This window comes from Aythya ferina, assembly GCF_964211825.1.
Source record: "Aythya ferina genome assembly, chromosome: 13".
Classification (NCBI taxonomy): domain Eukaryota; kingdom Metazoa; phylum Chordata; class Aves; order Anseriformes; family Anatidae; genus Aythya; species Aythya ferina.
In genome coordinates, this window is record NC_140311.1 from 2,785,103 (window position 1) to 2,809,514 (window position 24,412).

Here is a 24,412-nt window from a genome sequence, read left to right on the forward strand (position 1 = left end):
TGCTCTTTTGTTTTAAGAGATGTAGTACATTTACTGTTTTACTACATACCTGTAACATACATTTCTGCATACACTCTCTGAAAGGTAACTGTCTTCCACAATAAAATAGTTGGCACTTATTCTTTGTCCAAAATGATCAATAATTGCTTTGCATCTGTTGAAAAATTTGAACCAAACTAATAAACTCAGATATAAAGTAACAAAAGTATACACGTTTTTCAATCTTGAGTTACACAGAACATCATTTATGTGTGTCAAATGATCTGTACACATTTATCATGTGAACCTCTAAATACACATCTCAAATTGATAAAGAAATCAGATATTTATACATTCTACATGGCATACATGACATTTTTTACATACAATTTCATTAAACTGATATTAGAACATTAACAAAGTAGCTGCTTTTTAAGGAAAACAAGATGTATGCTAGTAACACTGCTATTTGCTTGTATGTGAAAATGGCATCAAGTTTCACAGTACACAAAGCGTAGAAAAGTCATACTCTTAATGATTTTGTAGGCATTACTCTAACACGGTGCTATTTCTGCCCCTCACACCAGCAACCTTTACCAAAGGCAAGTTTATTTTCCTAATAATTGACAAATAAAATGGTAAATTAATTTAAGAGACGTAAGAAAAGATCTATGAGAAATGCTTGCATCAGACTTTCCAGGAGAACTTTTCTAAACTTCTAAGATTGTATTATTAGTGGTTAAATATAACATTTATCTCTAAGTTACAAACAAAAAGGGTAACTGCTTAAGAGCAGCATAAACGTTCTTAATAGATACTGCTTGATTCTATTCCTGTTCTAGTGCAAATGTTTCATTCATTTGCCTCAGACAACACTTGAAAAGTCAAAAACAATGGTCCACCAAAAAAAAGCCTCTCTGAATGTATGCAGGTCCAAATGATACAAGAATAATTATATGTAGTGGCATTAGTATATAAATTTTCAATAGACAAGTGTACAGAAAATTTCCTGTAAAAATAGAGCAAATTAGTTTAACCTAACATTTTTTAGATATGTGAGTTACTGTGTTGTTTTTTTTTTTTTAATTAAATACTTCTGAACAAGCATCTCATTTTTTTTTTACACATGTGCATACACATCATGAGCAACACGTAAAACATCAGAAGGATGCCTAACGGAGATCCCTTAAAAGATTTAAATGTTTTATTGCAGCTCAATTCCTGTATAAGTAATTATCTGACATGCAAGTTAAGAAAAGTTCTTACAAATAAAGAACACTTTTGTAGCTTCACGTTACTCATTAGCTTCTGTGCTCAGAATGGTCTATGCAACTACAGAAGAGGAGAATGAAACCTAAGTAACGGCAGCCCGTCATTGCTAGCTTTAGCAGCACTAGGATTTCACCGTTGCTTCTTCTAGTCAAAAATGAGAACTGAAGAAGGGCGCAGGCTATGCTTACGTACAAACATAAGAAGTTAGTAACAAGTAAGGAGAGTTGTAAAAAACTTCTAATGCTTATTTCATAGGAATCTGGATGCTACACATATACCGACATCCAAATGCAGCAGATAACTTGCGAAGCAGTAATTTTAAGTCTAATGGTACAAATATTGATTAACTTGAAACATGCTGTATGCTGTACTTTCTGTACACTTCAAATCACATTCTGTTCAACATGTGTTTGTGTTTCTCTTGCAACTTTAAGAAGTTTTTTTTTTAATGTTAAACTGATTTCTTTCTCAAGCACTCATTTGAATACTGCAAATAAACAAGGAAGTCAAGCCGCTACAGTTCATATCTAATTATAACCTTTCTTATTGTTTATGAAACAATTTCCCCTGCCACCCCCCTAAACATTATTGAAGGGGAAAGGTTGATTAAATGTCATGTTATATCACTCAAAGCCAGCAAAAGCAACTACACGCTTTTTATTTTCCTGCTAAGTGTTGTTTCCTCTTCTTTGTTCAGGAACAGCTATCGGGTCATACACTTGATAAGATTTTAAACAGAAAAAGAGATAATGCTTTTAATATCAGTCTCCACTTTACTTCAAAGGATGATGCTGAGAAAATTTCTTTCAAGTACTGCTTCCAAATATGGAAGACACTTATGCACTGACATTATCAGGTCTCTGTCATCTGATATGTGTTGGGACAATGAATCATACAGAACCCTCCATTGACCTTCTTTCAATGTGTCTAGATAAAAGGATGAAAATTAGAATCCATCTCCTTGCAGTGCCACGAGTTATAAATGTACTTTATAGGGCTCATTATCCAAACTAATGGACTAAGGGCGACATCCTTGAAATGGACTTACCAGCACTGACAAAGCCAGTATGCAATATTTCAAGACAGATATGTAAATGACTATGTGTTTGCTATATCTTTTTATTACAGACATATAAATTTCCATTTATCATACCTTTTCCATTTTTGAGACAGAATTATTTAATTGGAAATGTATTTAAAAAGTGATCAATATAAAATGTCTACCATTAGTATTAATGCAACCCATGTAATTTAAAATAATCTAAAATTTATCAGATAAAGTCAAATAAATGATGTACAATAAAAATGAGAAAATAACAAAAAAGAAAACAATAACCATGAATACATTCAATTTGCTTTTTCCTCAATCTAATTAACATGATGTATTTTTTATTTTCTAACGAAGCATCAGAGTTCTATCAAGAGTACAGAATGCTCTGCTTATGTACTAGAACACCAGACCTAATCTGATATGATACCTAAAAAAAATAAAGTTTCAAGTGACTTAATGAAACTTTAAAACAAGTATGTATAAAAGTTTGCATACTTTCATGTTGTCTTCCCTGAATCTTACTTTTGTGAACTTTAAAAAGGGCTATAGCAACAAGATTAAAATAATTGGGTGGTTCAGGACAAAAAAATCTACTGCTCTCTCTATATACAATTTTTACATGTAGTAAAAAAATAAAAAAGCAGTTCAACTAGTTACTGAGTTGGTTCTTACTTTTCTCGTACTGGACATAATGTTAGCCAAGTCTGGAAAAGAGCTGAAATGACCTATGGTAATACTTAGGGTTAAACCAAAACTCTAAATGAACAAGAAGTTTGAGAAGAAAATCAAGGCTGTATTTATAGTTTTTCCCTACATGTATTAAAGCACATATATTAAAGATACTAAAAAACTAATTGCATGAAGATACTGATGAAATCTGGAAGCCTATGGAAGATCTTTATAAAATAGTGATGAACATAACTTGACTATGCCTATTGTTGTAAGTTTAACCTGTTTGCAGTCAAGACAAGCTGTCTCAAACTACAGGGACAGCTGTGGTAACAAGATATGAATTTGCCTATTAACAATTACTATTAACGGCCTGTTGACTCAAAAGCTCAGTAACTCATGAATACCCTCATTAACAATCTGATAGATGATTTCTAGTAGGCAAAAGACTGCAGCCTGAAGTCAAGAGGAAACAGAGCTGGCACAAAAAGGGAATGCACAGTAAGGAAACAGGTAACATGGAGAAAGAAGTGAAAGGAAATAGTGATGATCTTAGCAAGAGAACTGGTTAGCTTACTATGTAACACTAAGGAAGAGACTTTTCACAAGCAAACAGCAGTACTGCATTCTGGTGAGAGAAAATAGAAAAAGAGAAAATATCCTTTCTGAATATCTGGATAAGAGAATACACTTGATTCAAAGAAACTTGGCATTTGAGTGACATTTTTACTATAGTGAAGAGAATATTTAAGACTTTTTTGAATGATTCGAAGAAAAAAGTTTTATGATCCTGTTGCTGAAAATACTTTGTTTTAGCTACTAGTACCATGCTCTCAAAGAATCAAATATGCAGTGAAACTGGAAAGCAAACATACTACACTGATCATTTAATTACTAATATTCCTAATAAAAGTTCCTACATATCTTATATCTTATTTTCCAATATTTGCTGAAGAATGTTTTCAATTACAGCTGGAAAAAAAAAAAAAAAAAAGACTCCTAAGAGCTAAAGTCTCAGGTAGAGTAAGTAGTAACTGATAAAACGTATACAACAGAAACCATGACAAACTACAGAGGTATGAAAAAAATGCCACGATGGAAAAAACTATGGGTTGCCTTTTCCAACTTTACACCTGCCTACAGGCCTGATATTGTAAAAGAATTTATCCTAGGATAAGAGGGCAGCATAGTTTATGACAACAATCTACCTAAAAACTCATTAAAGTCTTTTCTCTTGGAGTGACATGCATTATCAGCAAAGATTAATCTGATGAGTCTTTAGGTGAGCTCCATTTTTAAAAATGCAATAACAGAGGGCTTTGTTGTCATCTGATGAAAATCAATTAGAGTAGGTAAGGCCACAAGGAAAACTAACATCACTCATCACCAGCCCCCCGGCAGCTGAAATGATTTGTCTTCCAAGCTTGGGTGATCAGGAGCTGCAGTAATATCACAGGGAAATTAATTTAGTTTCTATATTCTAGACCCGCTTTCCTTGTTCTGGAGGACCTATACACAAATTACTTTTAATCAAGGTTGATGTGTTATTAATACTGAGGAGGATCTTTGAAGAATCATTTTTTTTAAATTGACTTAACGCATTTTTCACCTGTGTTTTGTATATAAACAGAAGGTTACTTATATTGCCCTTACCGTCCAGATTCTTTGTCCACTACAAGGCACTGCACGGAATGGCGAAGACAATAGATACCACCAAATACTGCACACATCCTAGAAACATAAAAAATAAAAGTTACACCTATCATGACTAATTGTAAGCAATGAGAGCACTTACGTTAAGCAAGGCAAAGCATTGTGCATACTGTAGTACAACGTTTTTAATGACAAGCCTTAATCTTTGAATCAGACAATCAAAAAACAATCAAAACAGAGCATGTCTGTCATATAGTTTTGTAAAAGATTTGTTAACTTTTTTAAATTAGCATTTATTAGAGTCCTCTTAATTGGTACATTAGCTTGAACACTCCTCTGTTACCATCCTCAGTCATTCAGGATGGAAAAGCACCTATTTACTAAAGACAGGATGTCTACTGAGCATGCTGCACGGCAGATGGTATAGAATGAGAACGTAAGACCACACAACAACCAAATCAACCTTCTACCAGAATTTTAAGTGTGGTTCAGAACTTACTTCTCTACTTCTGCGAACTGTAGCATGGGAACTTTATCGACTATGAGCACATTAAATTTTAAGGGCACTGAGAAGTACCCCAACAGAATAGGGTACCTCTTGTGGTCTTAGGGTGACCTTGTTCAAGTAGTGATTCCTCTGAGTTCCACCTATATTAAGATACAGTTGCTTAAGATACTCCTTGTATGGAATAATGATAAAAAATATTCTAAAGAGAAAAAGAAACCCAAGAGAATTCAAAAGGTAAAATATACTAAGTTGTTCTCCACTTACAAAGAAATCTCAATACTCAAGTAAATTACCAAAACATTAAACCAAAATTACAACTTATTTGTTTTTATACTATAAGGAGACACAGTTTAAATAAACTAAATTATGACAACTAAATATGAGGAAGTTACTTTTGGATTAGTTTGTAACAACTTCTGCAGGAAACAGCTTTTGTTAAGAGATTCTGTAACAATCACGTTGTGCTTCTCTACTTTGCTCTGATGCACTGAGCTACATGCAGTTGCAATGACACTGCTGCAGCAGGGGTCAACAAATCAAACTCAGTATTGAACAGTGAACGGAACAGATCTCTGTGGGATGAGTAAGTTTAATGACACCACGTACCATGGCTGATCATAAGAAGCAACCTGCTGCTCCACTGTACATGCATTCCTGCCTAAAACGTGGCATCTCCTCCAAGACAGCTGCCTTGGCTCCCTTCCACGTTTCCCTGCTGACTACCTGTAACTAAGCCACTCTCTGTGCCAGAGGCTGACCTGCTAAATCATACACGTACTTAGATTTCCCACTTTTTAAATGGTCAGCGAACCATTTTCTTCTTTCCATTTGCAGAGAGTCTAGTTTGAGGGCACCTTCCTGAGTCTGTGTGAAGTCAGCCCCCTGCAAGAGTTTGTCACTTGCCAAGATGTGTCTCCCCAGCCCCCAGGGCATCTCTGAACAAAATTCTTCATCAGAGGAACATCCTATGCATAAAGTGCAAAACCTCTCTCCTGTAAAGCAGCACAGTAAAAATCGGTCTGGTGAAGAGAAATCCCCTTATCCTAACTTCCTAAATCTGCTACAAATCAGGCTTAACCTCTGGGGACTACTTCTCTGTAGATTTGATGTGACATAAAGTAATTAACAACAAATACAAGTTTTGTTTCCACAAGTGATGCCTACAATTTTTACTGAGCTCACTTAACATTAAAATGGCTGCAATATTACCAGCTTGAAAATATTTTAATCCCAGCTCTTAAAAACTTTTAATATAAGCTGACATCCGTGAAAATAGCACCAAGCAAGTATCAACAACCAAACTGCCTTCTGAAATGTATCTAAAAAGAAACTATGAACTTTTTGTAAGAGCCCAGTAATGCAGAGAAATTTGTGATCTTACAGAAACAAGATGTACGTTAGGGATTCACAAAGATAAAGCTTCATGATTTATTGTGAATTCAAGTTTGGTGAATCAGGATAAACTTCCATCCTTACTTTTTGTTCATGGTGCACTGTTTCAGGGCATTGTTACTATAAGAATAAGACAAAACTCTCAGAACTAAGTTCTCTAGAACTCAGTACGGCTAAAGGTAAAACAGTAAGAACACTTAAAACATTTTTCCAATTATTTTAAAAGAGAAATAATCTTTAATGTTTCCAGACAGCATAAAAATTATCTAGTGGAATGAAGTGAAGAAAAACAAAATGGGGCAGATGTACCCAATCCGTTTTAGGTTTGGACTCTCTGCACTGTCTGATTCATCTCGGGAATCTTTAATTGCTTTTTTACCCCCCAGTAGTTCATTCAGATCAATCAGCTACCAGTGACCTCTTCTCACGTATGCAGAATAGAAAGAACATAATCTGCATATTGTCATAAAGTGCATATCCTTTGCTCAGAGAGAACTGATGGGTCAACTGTCAAATGCTATCAAGTGACATTTGACAATTATTGCTTTGTCCTACAAGTTAAACACACCTGTGCTCTTTCTGTGATACCTATTATTCAAAAGTAAACACCCTCTTGAAGGAAATCACGAACCAGTGTGTAGCACATTCAGTGCAGCGACACGCTGTGCCATTTTGCCATCCCGGAGAAGGATACTGCGAGTTTTCCAAGTTCCTGTTACTCAGCTAAGCTTTGGTGTGACCCAGCCATTTGATGTTCAGCTCACACGTGAACAGACAGAGCTCAAACTGGGAGGGCATAAAATTAGAAATGCTACCTGCCATTTCATTAACAGAGTGCCTAGGTGTTGTATTTGAAATAAGATTGAGTCTGTAACACCCAAAATACTGTAGTGCCGAAGAATATTTGTGCCTTCTTCACCCCTGACACCACATACAAGAACAAGAGGCAATAATATCTGTACTCTAAAGCACAGCAGCCTAAGGAAATGCCACCACTATTGCTAATTGCAGGCCAAAAGCTGAAGAGCCGCTACCTCAGACCACTTCTGCCCATGCAAAAGCAGGGAGAAGATGCACTACATTGAATCATCCCGCCTTTGGTTGTCTCAAGACTGCTGAACATGACACAAAGGTTAAACATCCACTGAAGAATTATAACAGAGCCTTGAGAAACTGGCTTACTATCTCTAATGCTGCCATCAATGACTTTTAGACTGATAAAGCATGTGTAAGGATCTTTTGGACCAACTCAGACAAATGTACTTCATATGGCATGACATTAAACATAGCAGCTAATACATTCACAGACAAGTTTTTTTTGTTTATTTCTTATTTGTTGTTTGTTTTTTGATAGATGCACTTCATTTTTCTAGCAGCTTTGAAAGAACTTTGCTGCTTGGCTGCACAAAAATGTCTTCCAAATGACTTAGTTATTTTCAAGAGTAGTCTGCTACCCGGTGGAGGAGGGCATGGCCTGTTTGCACTGTAGGCCAGAAGAAAACTTTTATTTTTAAATGAAAATAGGAATTAATTTCAATTGCATTCTGTTAAACAACTGTAAAGAGCCAAAATACCTACCAAAACAGCCTAGCTTGAAAATTATTTGGAAGAACTTGCTGAAATTATTTAAATACAGAAATTGAAATATTAAACTAAAAAGCATCCCAATAATTTATGACAAAATCACTGTGCTAACATCACGTTCATACACCAGGCTATTCCAGATAATGTGACTGCACTTCAAGTACAAGGCAACTCTTTGATACCATTAACCCTAAATGACAGGCATTTAAACTGATATTACTCTAATTAACTGGCTACTGCCTTCACCAATAATTCAAGTTTTGCTGAAAGATAGCAACAACACTGTACTCTACTTCAACTTTGCCCTGGTGACATCAAATCATATTACAACTAAATTAACAGTTGTGAAAATTTTTGGCCCGGTAGCCCTCCATCATGCACAGCCTTTAAATGCCATTTCAGTTCCCATCAAGGCAGGAATCAGCAGTTGTAATTTTTAATACAGCTGTGAAACAATTGGACATATTAAAAGCGGAATTTTTGACAGCATATTCATGATGATTTATGAGTTTGTATATAATTTGATTATTCTATTAATTTTTCTGATTACTGATTCAGCTAATACAGTGAAGGTCACTTACAAAATAAATCTTCATTACATTTCACAGAAAGTAACTGCCTCCAACTAGTTGTTTTCTTTAATTAAACACTAATGTAACAAGAGAGAAAAATAGGCTTCAGGGCTGCTGCATCTGTTGCTACAGGAGGAGTTTACCACTTTGATGTAATGCTCTCCGATATTAATTGAACAAAAATAGAATGCCTCTCCAGCTGACATCTTGATTTTCAACACAGATATCAAACACCCTTAACTTACAGACCACCATTAATTCATTCTGAAACTGCACAAAAGAACTGGAAAACTGTACCACAAAGTATAGTTTCACACACGCAAAAATAGCTTTTACTTCTAGCATATATCCTGCCTTCTGTTTTTTAAAGGCATGGAGGGATTAATCGAGAAGTAGTTGTGCCAAGTGTGTAGACTTTACAAGAAAAAATATTTTCTTAAAGATGAATACTGCATGAACAGTTCTGGAGAAAGATCAAAGAAAAACATGTGAAAGGCTGAATTAATAAATTGTCCTCTTTCAATTTATTTATTTGCATACAAAGAGCAAGCAGTATCCTGGTTCTTAGGTGAAATTCTGTTTCCTGAAGGTCCCTAGAGAACTTCAGCATTTCCTACAATGTTTTATGTTCTAAAAACATTAATAGGTAGAATACAGACAAATCAAGTAATTATAGTGACTGTAGTTCAGAAAACAGGATTCATTTTCCCATAACAGAATTCCCATAGAAAAAACAAGTCTCAGTCTCTTAACCCAGTGACCACCTGGGTTAAGATTAAAAAAAAAAAAAAAAAAAAAAGCATAAAAAACATGTAAAAACCAGCACCAAAGGAATACTGATGACAATCTCTGTCACCTAGAACTGTCCTGGCATTTTGAAAACTATTGGAAAAGATAATACATGACAATAAATTTTTAGGCAAGCAAATGAAGAAAGTGTCAACTACTTAGATCTTTTCCTGGAGACTGTGTTCAGCATTCCTGTAAAGTTTTAAAAATGTCCAGATAGATTTTATAATTATCCTAGTTTATAATTGCAATTAACAAAATGACAGTTTTAAAACCACCCGAAAGTTTTCGCAGGAACCAGAATGCTACAGAGAAATATGTATTCAGTAGTGTGAAGAGTTGTAGCATAATGTACAGTACTTGACAGTAAAATGGGTAACAATAAAAACTGGTTTACTTGATTCTGCTTTAGAGCAGAAAACCTGAGAATCTGAGTAACATATCCAATTATCACTTATCCAAAGTACATCAAAATCTCTATGCACTTTTTCCATAGCTACAAGATAGGTATTTAAGTTTATCTCCCTGCCTAGCAAGGATTAATGTTTAGAGTTCATGATGTCTGAGCAGGCAAATCTGCACTGAAATGCAACTATTTCAAAAGTTTTTAAATTTGACTTCCTATTGCGTGACATACAATTTTAGGGTTTGGCAAGCCAGTGTTGTTGCCAAAGCAAGATTCTCTTCCAGAATCAAGCTCTCAATTCTGTTTATCCAAACATTCAACTATTTAACTAGCAAGTATCCGAGAAATTAAGTTCAAAGCACTGTAGCAATTTCTCAGAAATTAAACGGAGAAAAAAACAAGAAAAAAAAAGTTCAGCATTTTTTGTACTTCTGTGATATAAGTTAACCACAAATGCACCCTGAAGACTAATCTCTATGGCATGTAGAAGCGTGAGACCTGCCTTCCTGCACGTTCAATCAAGCTTGTAAAAGAAGCCGTTCCTCACACAAAGTCCTTCATCTGCAATTATACAACAGTTCTGCCCTCGAAGAGGAGCTTGTGAGATCAGGACCATAGGGCATAGACACAAAAATGAGCAACTGTAGAAACCAGTCACTGAGCATTAGGTCATCTATAAAATGCATTTATGTGCTCTCTGCCTCCAGAAAAGACATAAAAATTCTAGATATCTTAACCCGCAATGAAATTCAAAGACTTTTACTAATTCAGTAATGTTTTGGAGGTTACCTTTTCTGTCTTTTAGTTTAATGAAACTAACGCTATATTGCATTTGCACTTACATCTCAGATCTGTAACAGAGAAAACATTCATGTTGTTTCCACAGATCTGTTCATAATGCTGTAATGTATTCAGATGTCTGTGTCCATATTCTTTAATATGAGCCATAATCTGCACTTACCCACACAAGCAGAGAGTAATTGGCTTGTTACAAGACTGATGAGAGATAATATCAAATAATGTATTAGATACACTTCCTTCATACTATTCTCTTTGTCTTAATTATCAAAGAAAATCAATACCAAAATAGCAGCTCCATTAAAACATTTATATTTTGTACTTTGTGTTCCAAAGAGGTTTGTAAAACAAAGAAAGACTTATCTGAGTTTATATATATATATATATATATATATAAAGTTACATTTGTTTTTCCCATACCACAGGGTATATTCCAACCCCTGTAATACAAACAATTCCTTGAATGAAAAGTTTTCTGTGCCTACTTAAGGATCTAAGATCCATATACATTGTCAGCATTCTTATGGTTCGGAGTATTCCATGTCATATATCCTAATGTTGGCTGGAAGTCTTTAGGAGGCATAAACTTTTGAAGACCACTACACTCCTAGTCAGTGAAACAGTAAGGATCAGAAAAGGGTTCATATTTGTAAATAATTTGCAACCAAACGTCTCACTGAGAAGATAAAATCTAAAATGGCAAGGTATTTTCCAAGTCTCATACACTCAGAACACATTTCCCAGCAAAGGTTATTTCCAAATTAGAAGTCTTTTCCTGTCAAATCCCGAGAAATAATGTGGGCAAGGACACAAAAGCATTCTATAGCTTTATTAACGACAATGCTCACTGATCTGTGAATAACCTGAAAAAAATGAAGATTATTGAGTTACTTTACCAATCCATCCATCCATCACTAGAGAACAGGTTTCAGTATGATGGATTATTGCACTTCCCTGATGTTTATCCCAAGAAAGAGTTTCTCCTTAGGGCGAAAAACAAACAACTGATCCTACAAACAATCATGCTAAACACACTTGTCCATTGTGCATTCAGCTACCAAGAAATTGAAGAGAACTACATCAAGTTTGCCTTTAAAAGACAAACCGCACAGGAAGCTTTATCTAAAAGCTTCCTAGACAACTTAACATGGACATAATTGGAAATATTAAGTACCTGGGACAACCTTCTAAGCTTCAACATTTGTAGCAGTTAACAGCCCAAATGTACAGGTAAAAACTGATTGCTCGTTTCTGAAATACATACAAGAACCTTCCAAATCAATCACAGAATCCATCATATCTCATTAATCTTCTTGTAAATACAGGGATTGAAAGGGATGACCCACCTTAATCAGATCTTTCCTCTACCACAAAATTACCCCTGCCACTGGCTCTGACACAAAATGACTCATTTCAGCTAGAACCTGCAACAACTCCTGAAAGGTTGTATCGCCCACCGAATGCATACACAATGTAAAAGTTCAAAGCCTATTTATAGGAAATGCAAGCCATTAATTGAATACCCATAGAAATCAGTGAATCACTGTAGCTCCTATGGCAAAGCAGCAGCAGACCACCTATTACCATGACCACATCTGTCAATTCTTGGATGACTTTTAACAAAGAAAAATAAATACAGGATGCGTAACCCCTCCGAGCCTTTACGAGATGACAGATGGCGTACAAACAGACTCCAATTCTCTCTAAAACTTCAACTAAGAAAATAACTGAACTACTGATTAGAAAGTATTTCCATTTGGATGCTTGCATTTGCAAGTGTCCAGAAAAAAGAATCTGAAAACAAATTGAAGAGAAATTAGACACAGACTTGCCCAGAATTTGGAGCGTTCACAAAGCAAGCCCTGATAAAAATAACAGAAGTGAGGTCACAACCTGCAGCTGACTTCTCAGCTGGCATTCACCCTACTCAAACCATGCTGGCCATGGATCAAGAGAATCACCACTGAAAACTTCCAGGAAAACTTCTCAAACAACAGCTGAAAATAAGATGCATATTTCACTGACAAGAAACACCGAAGTCAACTATTTACAGTATTTCTAAAGCAGCACTTCCAAACACTCCTCAAAACCAGTAAAAATAAAATAAAATACTTGTTTCTGAAAAACAGAGAAGTAGATAACCTAGTATTTGGCAAACAAACAAATGAACAAATCTGTAGTAAACTTAACAGTCTTACTTCACCCGCTAGTTACAAAGGAAAAATTGTAAGTTGACAATTTTAAGATTTACCTCCTGTATCAGGAAATACTTGGGGCATTTCCTAATGTTTTCTAAAAGCAGGAAAAAAATACTAAATTTTAAACAATCCAGATGTTGCATCAGTAAGGCCTGAGAGCTTACAATGATGCTCTAATGATGTTCAGAGACACTTTTTCAAGAAAATGAAAGTTGTATTGCAGATTTGCAACAAATATGTTAGCAGTGAACTGCAAAACCCACTGATTTCTATAGCTGCCTTTCCTGTATTTCAGTGAAGTTTTGGTGTCCTATGCTTACTGTACCAAAGGGAAAGGTTTGATTTGATTTTCCCTAAGAATAAGATGTTATTTATTTTTTATTAAACGTAACACTATTACTTAATTAGAAAAGAAAGAAGAAAAGAGTTTCAGATCTGTAAGTTTGAACCGAAGGAAGCTGCTCATATACAGGCTAACAAAAGTTCTGCTGCTTATCAGCTTAGAATAACACAAGGCTCCCAACGACCTTCCTTGTACCACGAATCCAATTTATGGAGACAGAAATCTCACATCTGTACCTCGACATATTGGGAGGTACATTACAGTGATATAAAAGTTTAATTTTCTCTCCTAAACCATACCTGTTTAAACCAATAAAGAACTAACACCGCTTTTCCTCACTCAAGTGTCATCAGTAGTTATAAAATGTTGTACTGTTTATGCAGAATTCATTTGGAATGCAAGGATGTGACTTACAAATGTCTTTGACTCATTCACATAAATATGCATGTATGCCATTTATAACAGTAGCCTTGATGAGAACACACAGTGTAACTGGCTGCAAGAAACGCTTAAGAGGTTTACATTAAAACAGAATATAGAACGGTGGTTAGAAATCACAGAACAGGTGACACCTTACTCTGATAACCTGGTGATAAAAACTGTAGGGTATGATGTATAGGTTGTTGCATTGCCACTTTACTACACAGTCTGAACAGGATTCCTCAGTTTTATCAAGACATAATGCCCAAGGCAGACCAGATAAAGTAATTGCAATTAATCTAAAAAAATTGTGACTGCCTCCTAAACTGTTTGTTCATTTACAGAAGAAGACACTTTAAACTTCTTTATTTTTTTACTGGAATGTTACGTAATACATTTTTTTAAAAAAACATAATTACTTCTTGGTTTGACAGAGTGGTTTGCTTCAGCAGTTTAAACACTCTCCTTATTGTACTCGTAAGACTTAGTATTCAACAAAACCAACCAACCAAAACAAACCTAAAATGCACTAAGCAATGGGTATAAATGGGAAGTTCAATTCATATTCATATTCATGGAAGCTTTCTGATAAGAAAATTTTAAAAACTTCTAGACACCATTATTGCTAACTCTTGAAATATATTGCTGTTATAGACAAGAAAATTGACAGTGCTGGCTATCAAACAAAATGAAACCAAAGAGCTTTCCAGAATACAAGAGAAACTATTTTGAAAAGAATCTACCTAGGAAGACATAACTGAAATTCTAAAATTGTAGTTATTAAATTTAATTATTTTTTCAGGTAGATTAAGGTCTAGTGAGACAGACTGCAAAACCTGTGCTTCTGTCATATCTCTGATTATCTTTTGATTTATTAATCTGTTGGTATCTGTTGGTCAGGTATGGGTATCTAGTGATGTATGAAGTCCTACAAAACAGAAAAACATCCATGATGTCCACAAACACAAGTTCTACTGCATCACTATGCCCAGAGTCCTTATGTGGGGAAAAAAATTAAAATCTTTTTCCCAAAATCTCTGAGTGCTTCATTACATAATTCCACTTAAAATAAATCTCTAAACAAATACAGTTTAAGTTACAGATGAAAGTCTATTGAAAAAAAGCTACCAAATAACATTTCTAGTCATTACTAAGTGAACTAAATTACTGAACTAATTACTCAGTGAACTAAAGGAACCATTAGGTAATTATACAGATAAATACTGAAACATCAGATCGGACAGTTCTACATGGCCTTCATTAGTTGCTGAGGCCAAGTAAGACCTTCCACGATACGGCCAGCTGCTGGTGCCAAACACCTACTTTATAGACACCCTCGACGAAGTACAATGATTATTCCGGAATACTTCCATCAACACAGAAATGCATCCATCCTATATACTGCGACATCGGCTCAAACCACTAAGGCCATTCTTCTAGCAGTAGCTTAAGTACTGTTATAAAGAAAAACACCATCTATCATGCAGACAAGTCAGGAAGATAACGTCCAATGGCATGCTATAAAACAGAATTTCTTAATTGCAGCACACACAGAAAAAGCAGAATTTGTCCATCAAAGAACAAAGTAGGGACTTTGCACTGATATTTAACTGAATGATATATGAATGCATCACTCACAGACAACAAAACGGCCTCACAGTGCAATACCAGTTTTTAAATAGAGCTAATGTTTACTTCAGACCTACAGGTTACTACATTAAAAACCCACATAGAGCAGATGGAAAGGCTGCTTGCCAGCAAATGAAAAGAAAAAAAAAAAAACAACTCAGCCTTTTAAAAGCCAGCTGAACTGTTGGAAACAACTGAAAATTAAAACTACCCCTCTCTGCACATGTATTCTCGATGGCCCCAGAGCACCAGTCAACAACTCCCCTACAAGACCTATGACCCCAGCACACCTCTGGAGTCACACTGAAGAATACACATCATGCCCACGGTTCAAGTGAAGGGGCTGAAGTGGATGTTGTAGTAGAGAACATATGGCTGCTGTTTAAGATGTTGGAATGTAAAATTGCAATATGGCGCAGTATGGCTCAGATGGCTCAGGGCTTTAGGATGTCTTATATGCTGTTCAAGTCACAGATGGAAGCTTGTGGTCTATAGACACAGATCTATAAAATGATGCCAAGAGTAAGTGTATGATTTCCCATCAGTTGACCTGAGCGGTTAAGTCTGTGATACAACAAAGGTGTCAGCACTGCGTAGTTTTTTGCTTAGTAATAAACTGGACACATGGCACTACTTTTGTTCTTTCAGAAAAATCCAGTTCACTATTAAATACAAACCTATGAAAGGACAAAAAACTTTCTAACACTAAATGCACTCTCAGCAGGAATTAGCAACACAAACTGGTAACATACATCCCCTTTTAACTTCAAGAAGATTGAAAGACACATTTTCTCAACCTACCAATATGCACAGTCATCCTTTTGGACAGACACTGCTCCAAGTCTCCTCTGCCAGTTTTAAGAAGGGATAGCAATGTTTTAAACTATCCCATCCACTTCCTAGCACTTATTACCAAATGCAGTCATCACAACCACCACCCATTGCAATTTCTATTTGTAACGGAATGAAAATTGTTCCAAAGTATTAATATAGCATAAATTACAACACTTCTGCTTTTCTGAATGAAACTCTTCAAAATCTAGTTTTCTCATCTGATCAGCTTGGTGCTCCAACATCCTATAAAAGATTTCTCTTCCTCCTAAAATGTGCACTTTTTTTTTTGAGAATTTTGTAGCCAATGAAAATATAAAGCAAATAAAACCAACAATAAATTGCTAGTAGAATGATTTCTATTGAATGACCTCCATCAGCATTAGGTTACTGAGTACTTCCTGTTTTGAAGAAAGGTATTAAAAACAGTAGGGCCTACCTGCAAAAGCATTGTGGAATCTCGCCCTGACCATACAGAGGAAACAAAAACGGTGTATTGCCATAGCGGCCAAGGCACTGAAGAAATTTTCTTGTTGCCTGAAGACCTTCAACGGTGCTGCAATCAGTCTCCGAAACCATTGCAATAGAATGAAGAATGAAGTGCTGCAAGCTAGGTGTTAACTTTCGTGTTCTTAAGAACTGAGCAAATGTACTGTTCTTGTAGTCTGAGAAAAAAGTAAAATCAGGTAAAGGATATAGCATGCCATCTGTATTTTCTCATGTACTTCAACTTAAAGAGAAAACTTTTCTATTTAAATACACAACGATAAATCTCAAAAGCAAATGAGTCGTTCAACAAACATTGCTCAAAATGGATTATCAAAACTGAGGGAATTTTAATTACTTCCATAAATTTAGTTTTCACAGAAGACAGAAATACCACTCCATTCAAATATTTCAGAATAACACAAACCAACTGCATGAGACTCAAACCTTCTAGACAGTAACATCTAAATATGGCTTCCTCTATTTATTACGTTACAATGATCTAAATTCATTTCTCATTTTTGAGAAATGTGAGAAGCTATGGACAAAAACCCACTGGTTTCCAAGAGCCTGAGGATGCTAAGTTACTCAGATACCCTGCAGTACACCCATTCAAGAAGAGTACTGCTGAATCTATGCTGAGGTAGATATGAAAGTGTATACAGAAGTCATTCACTTTTTTTTTTTTTTTTTTTTTTAGTGAGAAGGGGCAAAGTTTATTTCAAATATTTTAAATCGACCATTTGCTCACAACAAACAAGTACAGATGACATACACAGCAGCCAGGGATGAGGAAGCACATTTCCCCTTCAGATTAATACTACTGCTGACACATTTTTAAATTCATAGAAATGCAGGTCTTTCAGAAAATATATAATACAAGCATTGCATTTTACTTATACATCTCTGAAAACCTTCAGTAACTTTCATAAAACCTGTTTTGTGCCATGGTATTGTGTTTAAGATTCAACCAGTTTTATAATGAATGTATTTTACTACCTATTGTACAGCAATGCAAAGCATAAAATGACAAGTTTGTTTTTGTTTTTTTTTTTTAACTTTCTAAAAAAAGTTTTAATCATATTAATCTTCTTACATAACTCCAAATTATATCAAAAAAAGCTTTAAAAATATTTTAACTATCATGAACTCTTCCTATTAAAAGTGTGCCTTTCAATGTATGTAATGATCTCACCAGGAGCAATTTTAAAAGTCTTTACATTAGACTAACCTGACTTAAAATACTCCAAGTTACTTCTCAGGTTACTTTAAAGTGTAGGAACAAAATGTGTTTAACTATCTCTGGAAGTAAAATAAATTTAATGTCATTTAGGTACATGACGTTGAAGAGGAAAATTGACTAACGGAAGGAAGGTGATAGACACCCACTCTCTGCTTCGGATGAGGCTTAAATAGAAGAATTTAAATTGAATTGGTCTGGAATTTAACACTGGAAAAGGTCAGAGTATACTTTGAAAATGAATCCATAAAAATAAACAAAGTGAAAATACAGGAGAACTATCAATATCGTGCATAACTGAGTCAACTCAGAAGACAAGGATGTTACACTGTTCAATGAAACACTACCTTGAAATTCATCAGGATGTTGTTCATAGTCCAAACAAAACGTCAAAAATTTCATTAGCATTCGCTTTTCCACCATAGTGAGCTGTCTGCTGTTGAAGACATCTGCTCTAGAACAAGGTACCTGGAAAACATTTTTTTTAATATAATTTCAGATATTGTCCATATTCTGCGTAGGAAAAACATGAAATAATACTATAGCTAATTACCTTACAGGTATTGTAAAGTCCTATCTTCTATTGTAGTTACTTTCTTATATATTTATTTCCATTTTCTATTATAACAACAAGAAAAGTTATCTGTTTTCCACAAAGATATTCTAAAATCTTTTTCCTCCTCTTTTCTTTTTAATTTCTCTTCAATTTCACTTGCATCTCCTCTGACTGCAGTTTTAATGAAAACAGCTTCCATTAATTAACTATGCCATATATCTCCTGTTGCCATTATCAGACCAATGATTTCTCTCCTCAGTAGCAGAGAGACAAATCAAGTCTGTGCCAGGTATTTGAGAATCTACTACCTGTGAATCTTTAAGAATTAACTGCTGAGTCAGACCATGGTCTAAATATTTGATTAGACAAAGATTCATGAGAATACGTTACCGAACTGCACTTTTTTTTTTTTTTAATATTTATATATAACATTTACAAACCCTTCTCATTCCAGGAATGAAATAAGTATCAGGCCATTTTTAATTAGTAGCTTGTTACAAAACTCTCATGAAAACAATTTCAAGCTTTTTGACTTTAAAAAGATGAGATTAAACACACACAGTACATTGTTCTACAATACCTGTTCTACTTTTCCTTCTCGAAAAGCAAGAATTCTTGTAGCATTTTTAAACTCTGCATATCTGCTAACGTTCGACTTAATCAGAAGGTCAATTAACAGACCTCGGGAGTAAAGCAGCTGCACAATGAACAAAAAAAAAAGGTGAGTTACGAGAAAATGTCTACATCAAAAGACAATAGTGACATCAACAGTACTCATTTGCAAGATACTTTCTGTAACTCTTCTTAAGTACATACAGTAAAATCCCAGTAAACGAATATCAAGATGTAATAGGTGCAAAAGAATATTAAAATAATTGAAGTGATCACACAGAGGCAAGCAGGTGAGCAGTCCATAGGAGAGAAGGGGAGAAGGTTTCAGCTTACTGCTCATTTGGTTTTAAGAGTCTGGGGATCATAACTTAAGAGAATCATCTTGGATGATTTTCTGAATTGTACACTATATATCCTTGATCACTGTACTTTAAAACCATCACTTCCAAATATCAGTGATGTACATGACCCTGCCTAAGTAAATCATCACTATCTGTTTCTTAAATTACCTGAAACAAATCAGTTAAGGTTTAATCTGGTAGAATTTAAGATAAAGGTTTACAGGAACACTCACTAGGACACTAGCAGAAGGTCTGTGTCCAAGTGCTGGAGAGAGACAATGCAAATTTTGCCAGAGAGCCGGGGGGGGAGGGGGAGGAAGAACTATTTTTCATTTTTAAAATATCAAACATCTCCATTTAGATTGATTTTTCTTTTTTATTATTATTTTTTTAATGGTAGTATTTTTTAATGGTAGTATTTAAAAAGAGCAGCTTTGCAGATACTACGTAAATGCTAAATTTCAGGAAATAGTTACTTTTATAGATAGTTTTCTGACCTATGCTTTACAGCCTCTTTGATTATAAACAAACATTGAAGAGCAACATATGAAATTGCTTCTCTTCATTATCATAGTACTAATGCTGGTTTACTTCTCCAGAGAACGTATTTTTTGCTTCAAAGATACTGTATCAGACCTCTTAAAAAAGTCGTGGCCTGTTTGTTTATTTTAATTTCATCACATCAAGCAAAGCAAATGTACTCTGTCAGTAAGTTCCTACCTTGGAAACTAAATCAATATTAAACCTTCTGCCTTCCCTAACAATTTGGGAATACATAATTTTCTTTGGTTCTTGGGCAGAAACTTCTGATGGTGCAGCTTCAGCTTTTCCCAAATCCAGAGCGGACTTGCTTGAAGACACACTAGGAGAACCTTCACTCTCACAGTTTACTTCTGTATCATTCTCTTCCACTGTACTTGCTGTATCCACGCTTGCAGCCTTTTCTGGTTCACAGCTCTCAGCCCTTGCTACGGCACTGTCCAGTGGTGGGCACTCTTTGTTTGGGTCCTGAGCAACCCCCTCAGCACCAGAGGCTCCAAATACAGGCAGCTTTGGCAATGCACCGGCTTCTTCAACATCTTTGGCTGAATCCTGACTGATTAAAAACACAAGGGGAAGAAAGAGGGGGAAAAAAAAGTCTTTAAGAGTCTTTAAATCTTGTTTAAAGTTTTGAGTCTGTGCCAGGAATGGAAAGCTCAAGCCCTTCTTAAAAAGCATTAGTTTCTTTATCCTGGCCAAATCGGGTGTATCACACCCACTAAAGAATTCTGTTTCCTTGACTGAAAATCATTCAAGAGGAGTACTTTTACTGGGGAAAAACGCAAGAAAACACTTTTGTGTTCTTATTTAGCGAACTCAAAAGATTGAATGGGCTTAACATGAAAATCAAAGCTCCACTGGTGATACACAATACACATCTACATGAACAAAATAAATATATTTTTAAAAATGGAGTAATATAACCTAAGTTTTTCCTACAGATAAAAACCCTCTAAAATCAAAATGCAAAAAGAGGCATTAAAGTCATTAAGCTTGGATATGTAAAAAATGAAACTCGCAGAAGAAAATACAAATGCTTTATATAACTAAGACTACTTTCTCTTATTATAACAAGTCCTTTAGAGCAGCATGGAATTTTGAACTGAAGTTTATGTTGAATTTTTGATTACTTTTTTCTGCTCTTATCTTGCGTTCAGTTTAGCTGCTCAAATAACGGCCATACAGAACAAAGTTCCCTCACATGGCTAAGTTATTATTTTGCATGTTACAGATTTGTTCATTGTTCTGATGAATTTCTAATATGCATATGATACAGGCAGGCAGTTAAAAGGAGGGAAATGACCACACAAGTGCTATCTAGTCCATTTCCTTTTCACAACACAATTCTTTAAAATTCCTCTTACAAAGCAGACCTGCACTTTTAATCATATCTACTCGTTTTATCTTGAACTTCAATGACATCTACCTTAGAAACTGGTACTTTTGAACTTAGAAGTTTAGTTTATACTACCAGCTGAGATGAATCAAATCAATGTCATTGTAAGTGAAAGGAGCTCAGCAATAATTTTACAGTATCTTTTTATCTTTATACCACAAGCCATTAATGCACTGAATAAACAATTTAATCTTGGCTGAAAACTAATGAACTACGATTTTAAAGGTGACCTGCAAACTTACAGTACAAAATCTCAGTTACTGTCAGGATGGTTAAAATTCACCGAACACCAAGAAATTATTCAGCACACATAAAAATGCTCCTTCAAGTATTTGTAGACTTAGAGATGGAAATAAGAGGCACAATTTCTGTTCAAGTCAAAAATAAATATGGGAAGAGAAACCCTCTCTTTGAAAAGTTCCTCCTTGCTTATCTCCTTTTGAACTTAGGGAGCTGATGAACGTAAGAGTCTCTTGCATCTCAGCTTGTGCACAGCCACCAGGAAGCACTTATCTGTGAATGGGGTAAAATATTGCCCTGGGAAATACAGGAATGGTTACAAGGAAGCACTAATGAAAGAAGTCTGTTTCTGTACATTGATTTTTTTTATGTCTTCTTGCTTTATACTGCAAGCATTAAATAAGTATAAAATATAAAAGACAAAGTACTTTGTCAGTTGTTTTTAAAAAGTAATCCCTATTAAACCTACAAATGAAGGTCAATGCAATTTTGGGGTTCTGTTTGGTTTTACTTACTTATTGTACTTATTTTCAGGATTTTGCAATATGGTGTTAATAAAGATGTGTTAATGCAATAACGAAGAATAGTATTTTTTATTCAACCATCCTACAGTTTTCTGTCCCTCAAAAATTCGGAGAAAATTCTTTCTATCTTCTCCCAAGTTCAGTGTAACAGCATGTTTAAAATGTGACTAAATTGTATTGTTATTTAAAAAAATCAAAATAAAATTTGGATTCACAATACGTTGTCTTTTTAATATCATTGAAAAGCAGTTTAACAAATGTTGTATTTACATATTTTAACTCTATTCAATTCCATCTTAATGAATACATACATTTGTATGATTTGCATCTCTACACATTTCATAATGAACGAGTAAAACCTGTATATAATCTAAATTCATGACATTCTTCCTATAGGAAGAAATATCCCTGAATAATGTAAAAACTGTCTATAAAAATCACTCAAATTGAACTTTTGTACCAACAATTATTCTCCTAATTCAGAAAAAAATAATACATCTGCAGACAAATTGTTGTGTAAATTTAGAATATTATCTTCTACCATTCATCAATTAATGGTACTAACAAAGGAATATCTTAAAATGAATGTGTCTTATTAATGCCTTGTAACAGCAACCCCTTCAGATAGGTCAAATGAAAAATTGCCAACCAGCTGGTTAATTTATTCAGCACAGGTGTTCACTATTTATTTTTCAGCCATTTGCCTTTTTTCAATACAGCTTGTTGTAGACACAGTATTCTTTTCCTTTGATGGATGCACTTTGTTCTAAGGCCATTCATTTCAGATTTGCACTGTGTATATTATACTGCTACCCAGCTGTTTATTCTTTCAAAATAAATGTTTAATGGTTACTTCATAGGAGTTATAAAAGTTAAGCAAAAACAACAGAATCTAGCCAGAATGTGTAAATTGTCAGAAACACAATAATTGACTCTCTTGGAAAGTTTTGTGTTATTTTGAAAAACTTTTTCTTTGTTAGGTTTATCTATCTACCCCCTGTGTGTTGGGGGGGGAGAGAAGGGGATGTTTTCTTTTTGGTTTTGGCAATGATATAGACGGACAGCATGGTACTGCCAGACTAAGTTAAAGGCTTAAAAGTAGATCCAAGACAAAATGGAAGACTTGAGTATAATGCTCACTTCAACAAACTGTTAAGTCTTAGTGCTAGGGAACTTACTTTTGAGCCAGCCATCAATCAATAGCACATCTTAGAAAAATCGTATGTAAAGTTAAGAGACTATGAAACGTAATCTAATATTGGCTCTGACCAGTATTTAATATATCAATATGATTACAATTACAATATTCAATTGATACAGCTTTAAAGCAAGCATAACATTTTACCTGCTGTAAGGTTTAACAGCCATTACTGTGCAATAAAGAACTCTGGAATATTCTGAACTTGTGACCTTCAGATTGCAAAACAGGCATTTTTTGTTTGTTTTAAACTGTGATGATTACAGAAATAAATATGTATTTCTATATGAGTATCTATCAGTATTTCCTCTAACTACCTATGATGTTATCTAGAGGATTCAAGGTTAAACTTAAATATGTCTCCTAAAGAACCTTTCAGGAATTAATTCTGCATAGTGTACAGTTCAGTGCAAAACTCCAAAGATAAAAATAATGAATACAAAGTTCAGTTTTCAGTTGAGATCCCTCCCCATTTCCCTTTACTATTGCTATGGCTATGCACTACCCAAGGTGAAATGCTTAAAGCCAAAAGCACAATGTAATCATTTACTGAGGGCATGAAAATAATTTGTAGATTTTCGTATTTATACTTACTCGCCAAAACAGAAAGCTTCTACGTGTTCAATAGTTTTATCCTTCTTGTTAAGAGAGATAACTTCTTCATTCTCAAGGATCAGTTTTCTCCAGTCTTCACATTCATCACTGCTTTCTGACTTTTCCTTATGAAAAACAATTATAAATTTACTTTTTGTATTCCCTGTCTGCTATTAATCTATATAAATCTTTATATTCTCAAATATAAAGGTATGTTGTACCTTTGTATATGTTAAAAAATACATGAAGAATTGTTTTTACTGTTTTAATGCCATACAGATTTTTGGAATTAAAATAGAACTGGTTACTTTATTATAGCACGCTAACGTTTGTATTACTTTACTAGCTCTAGTGATCTGAAAATAATGGTAAATGAAATGCAACTTCTAATAAGAGATTTGAATGTAAGTTTGAATACAATCTTATAAAAGAAAGGTTTGTTGCGTCCAGGTTATTTCCAAATTTTGATACAAAACTCTTTGAATAGATACCATATAAAAATATATATATATTAATTTGTCTAAACAGGAATCTCTAAATCATGTAACAGAAAACTGAGAATACTAAAGTTCTGAGACTGAGCAACTCCTC

General features: G+C 34.6%; 1 protein-coding gene across 1 annotated transcript in view; it reads right to left on the reverse strand.

Annotated features, from left to right (window-relative positions):
- Positions 1–24,412, reverse strand: part of CHM (CHM Rab escort protein) — a 59,702-nt gene that overhangs the window by 15,793 nt on the left and 19,497 nt on the right. Inside the window, exons 4-10 of the mRNA XM_084534679.1 lie at positions 23,822–23,946; positions 20,050–20,425; positions 18,957–19,073; positions 18,168–18,288; positions 16,534–16,759; positions 4,625–4,702; positions 50–154 (exon numbers count right to left, since the gene is read on the reverse strand). Of these exons, the coding sequence (XP_084390805.1) occupies positions 50–154; positions 4,625–4,702; positions 16,534–16,759; positions 18,168–18,288; positions 18,957–19,073; positions 20,050–20,425; positions 23,822–23,946 (1,148 nt within the window). The remainder of the gene's footprint in view (positions 1–49; positions 155–4,624; positions 4,703–16,533; positions 16,760–18,167; positions 18,289–18,956; positions 19,074–20,049; positions 20,426–23,821; positions 23,947–24,412) is intronic.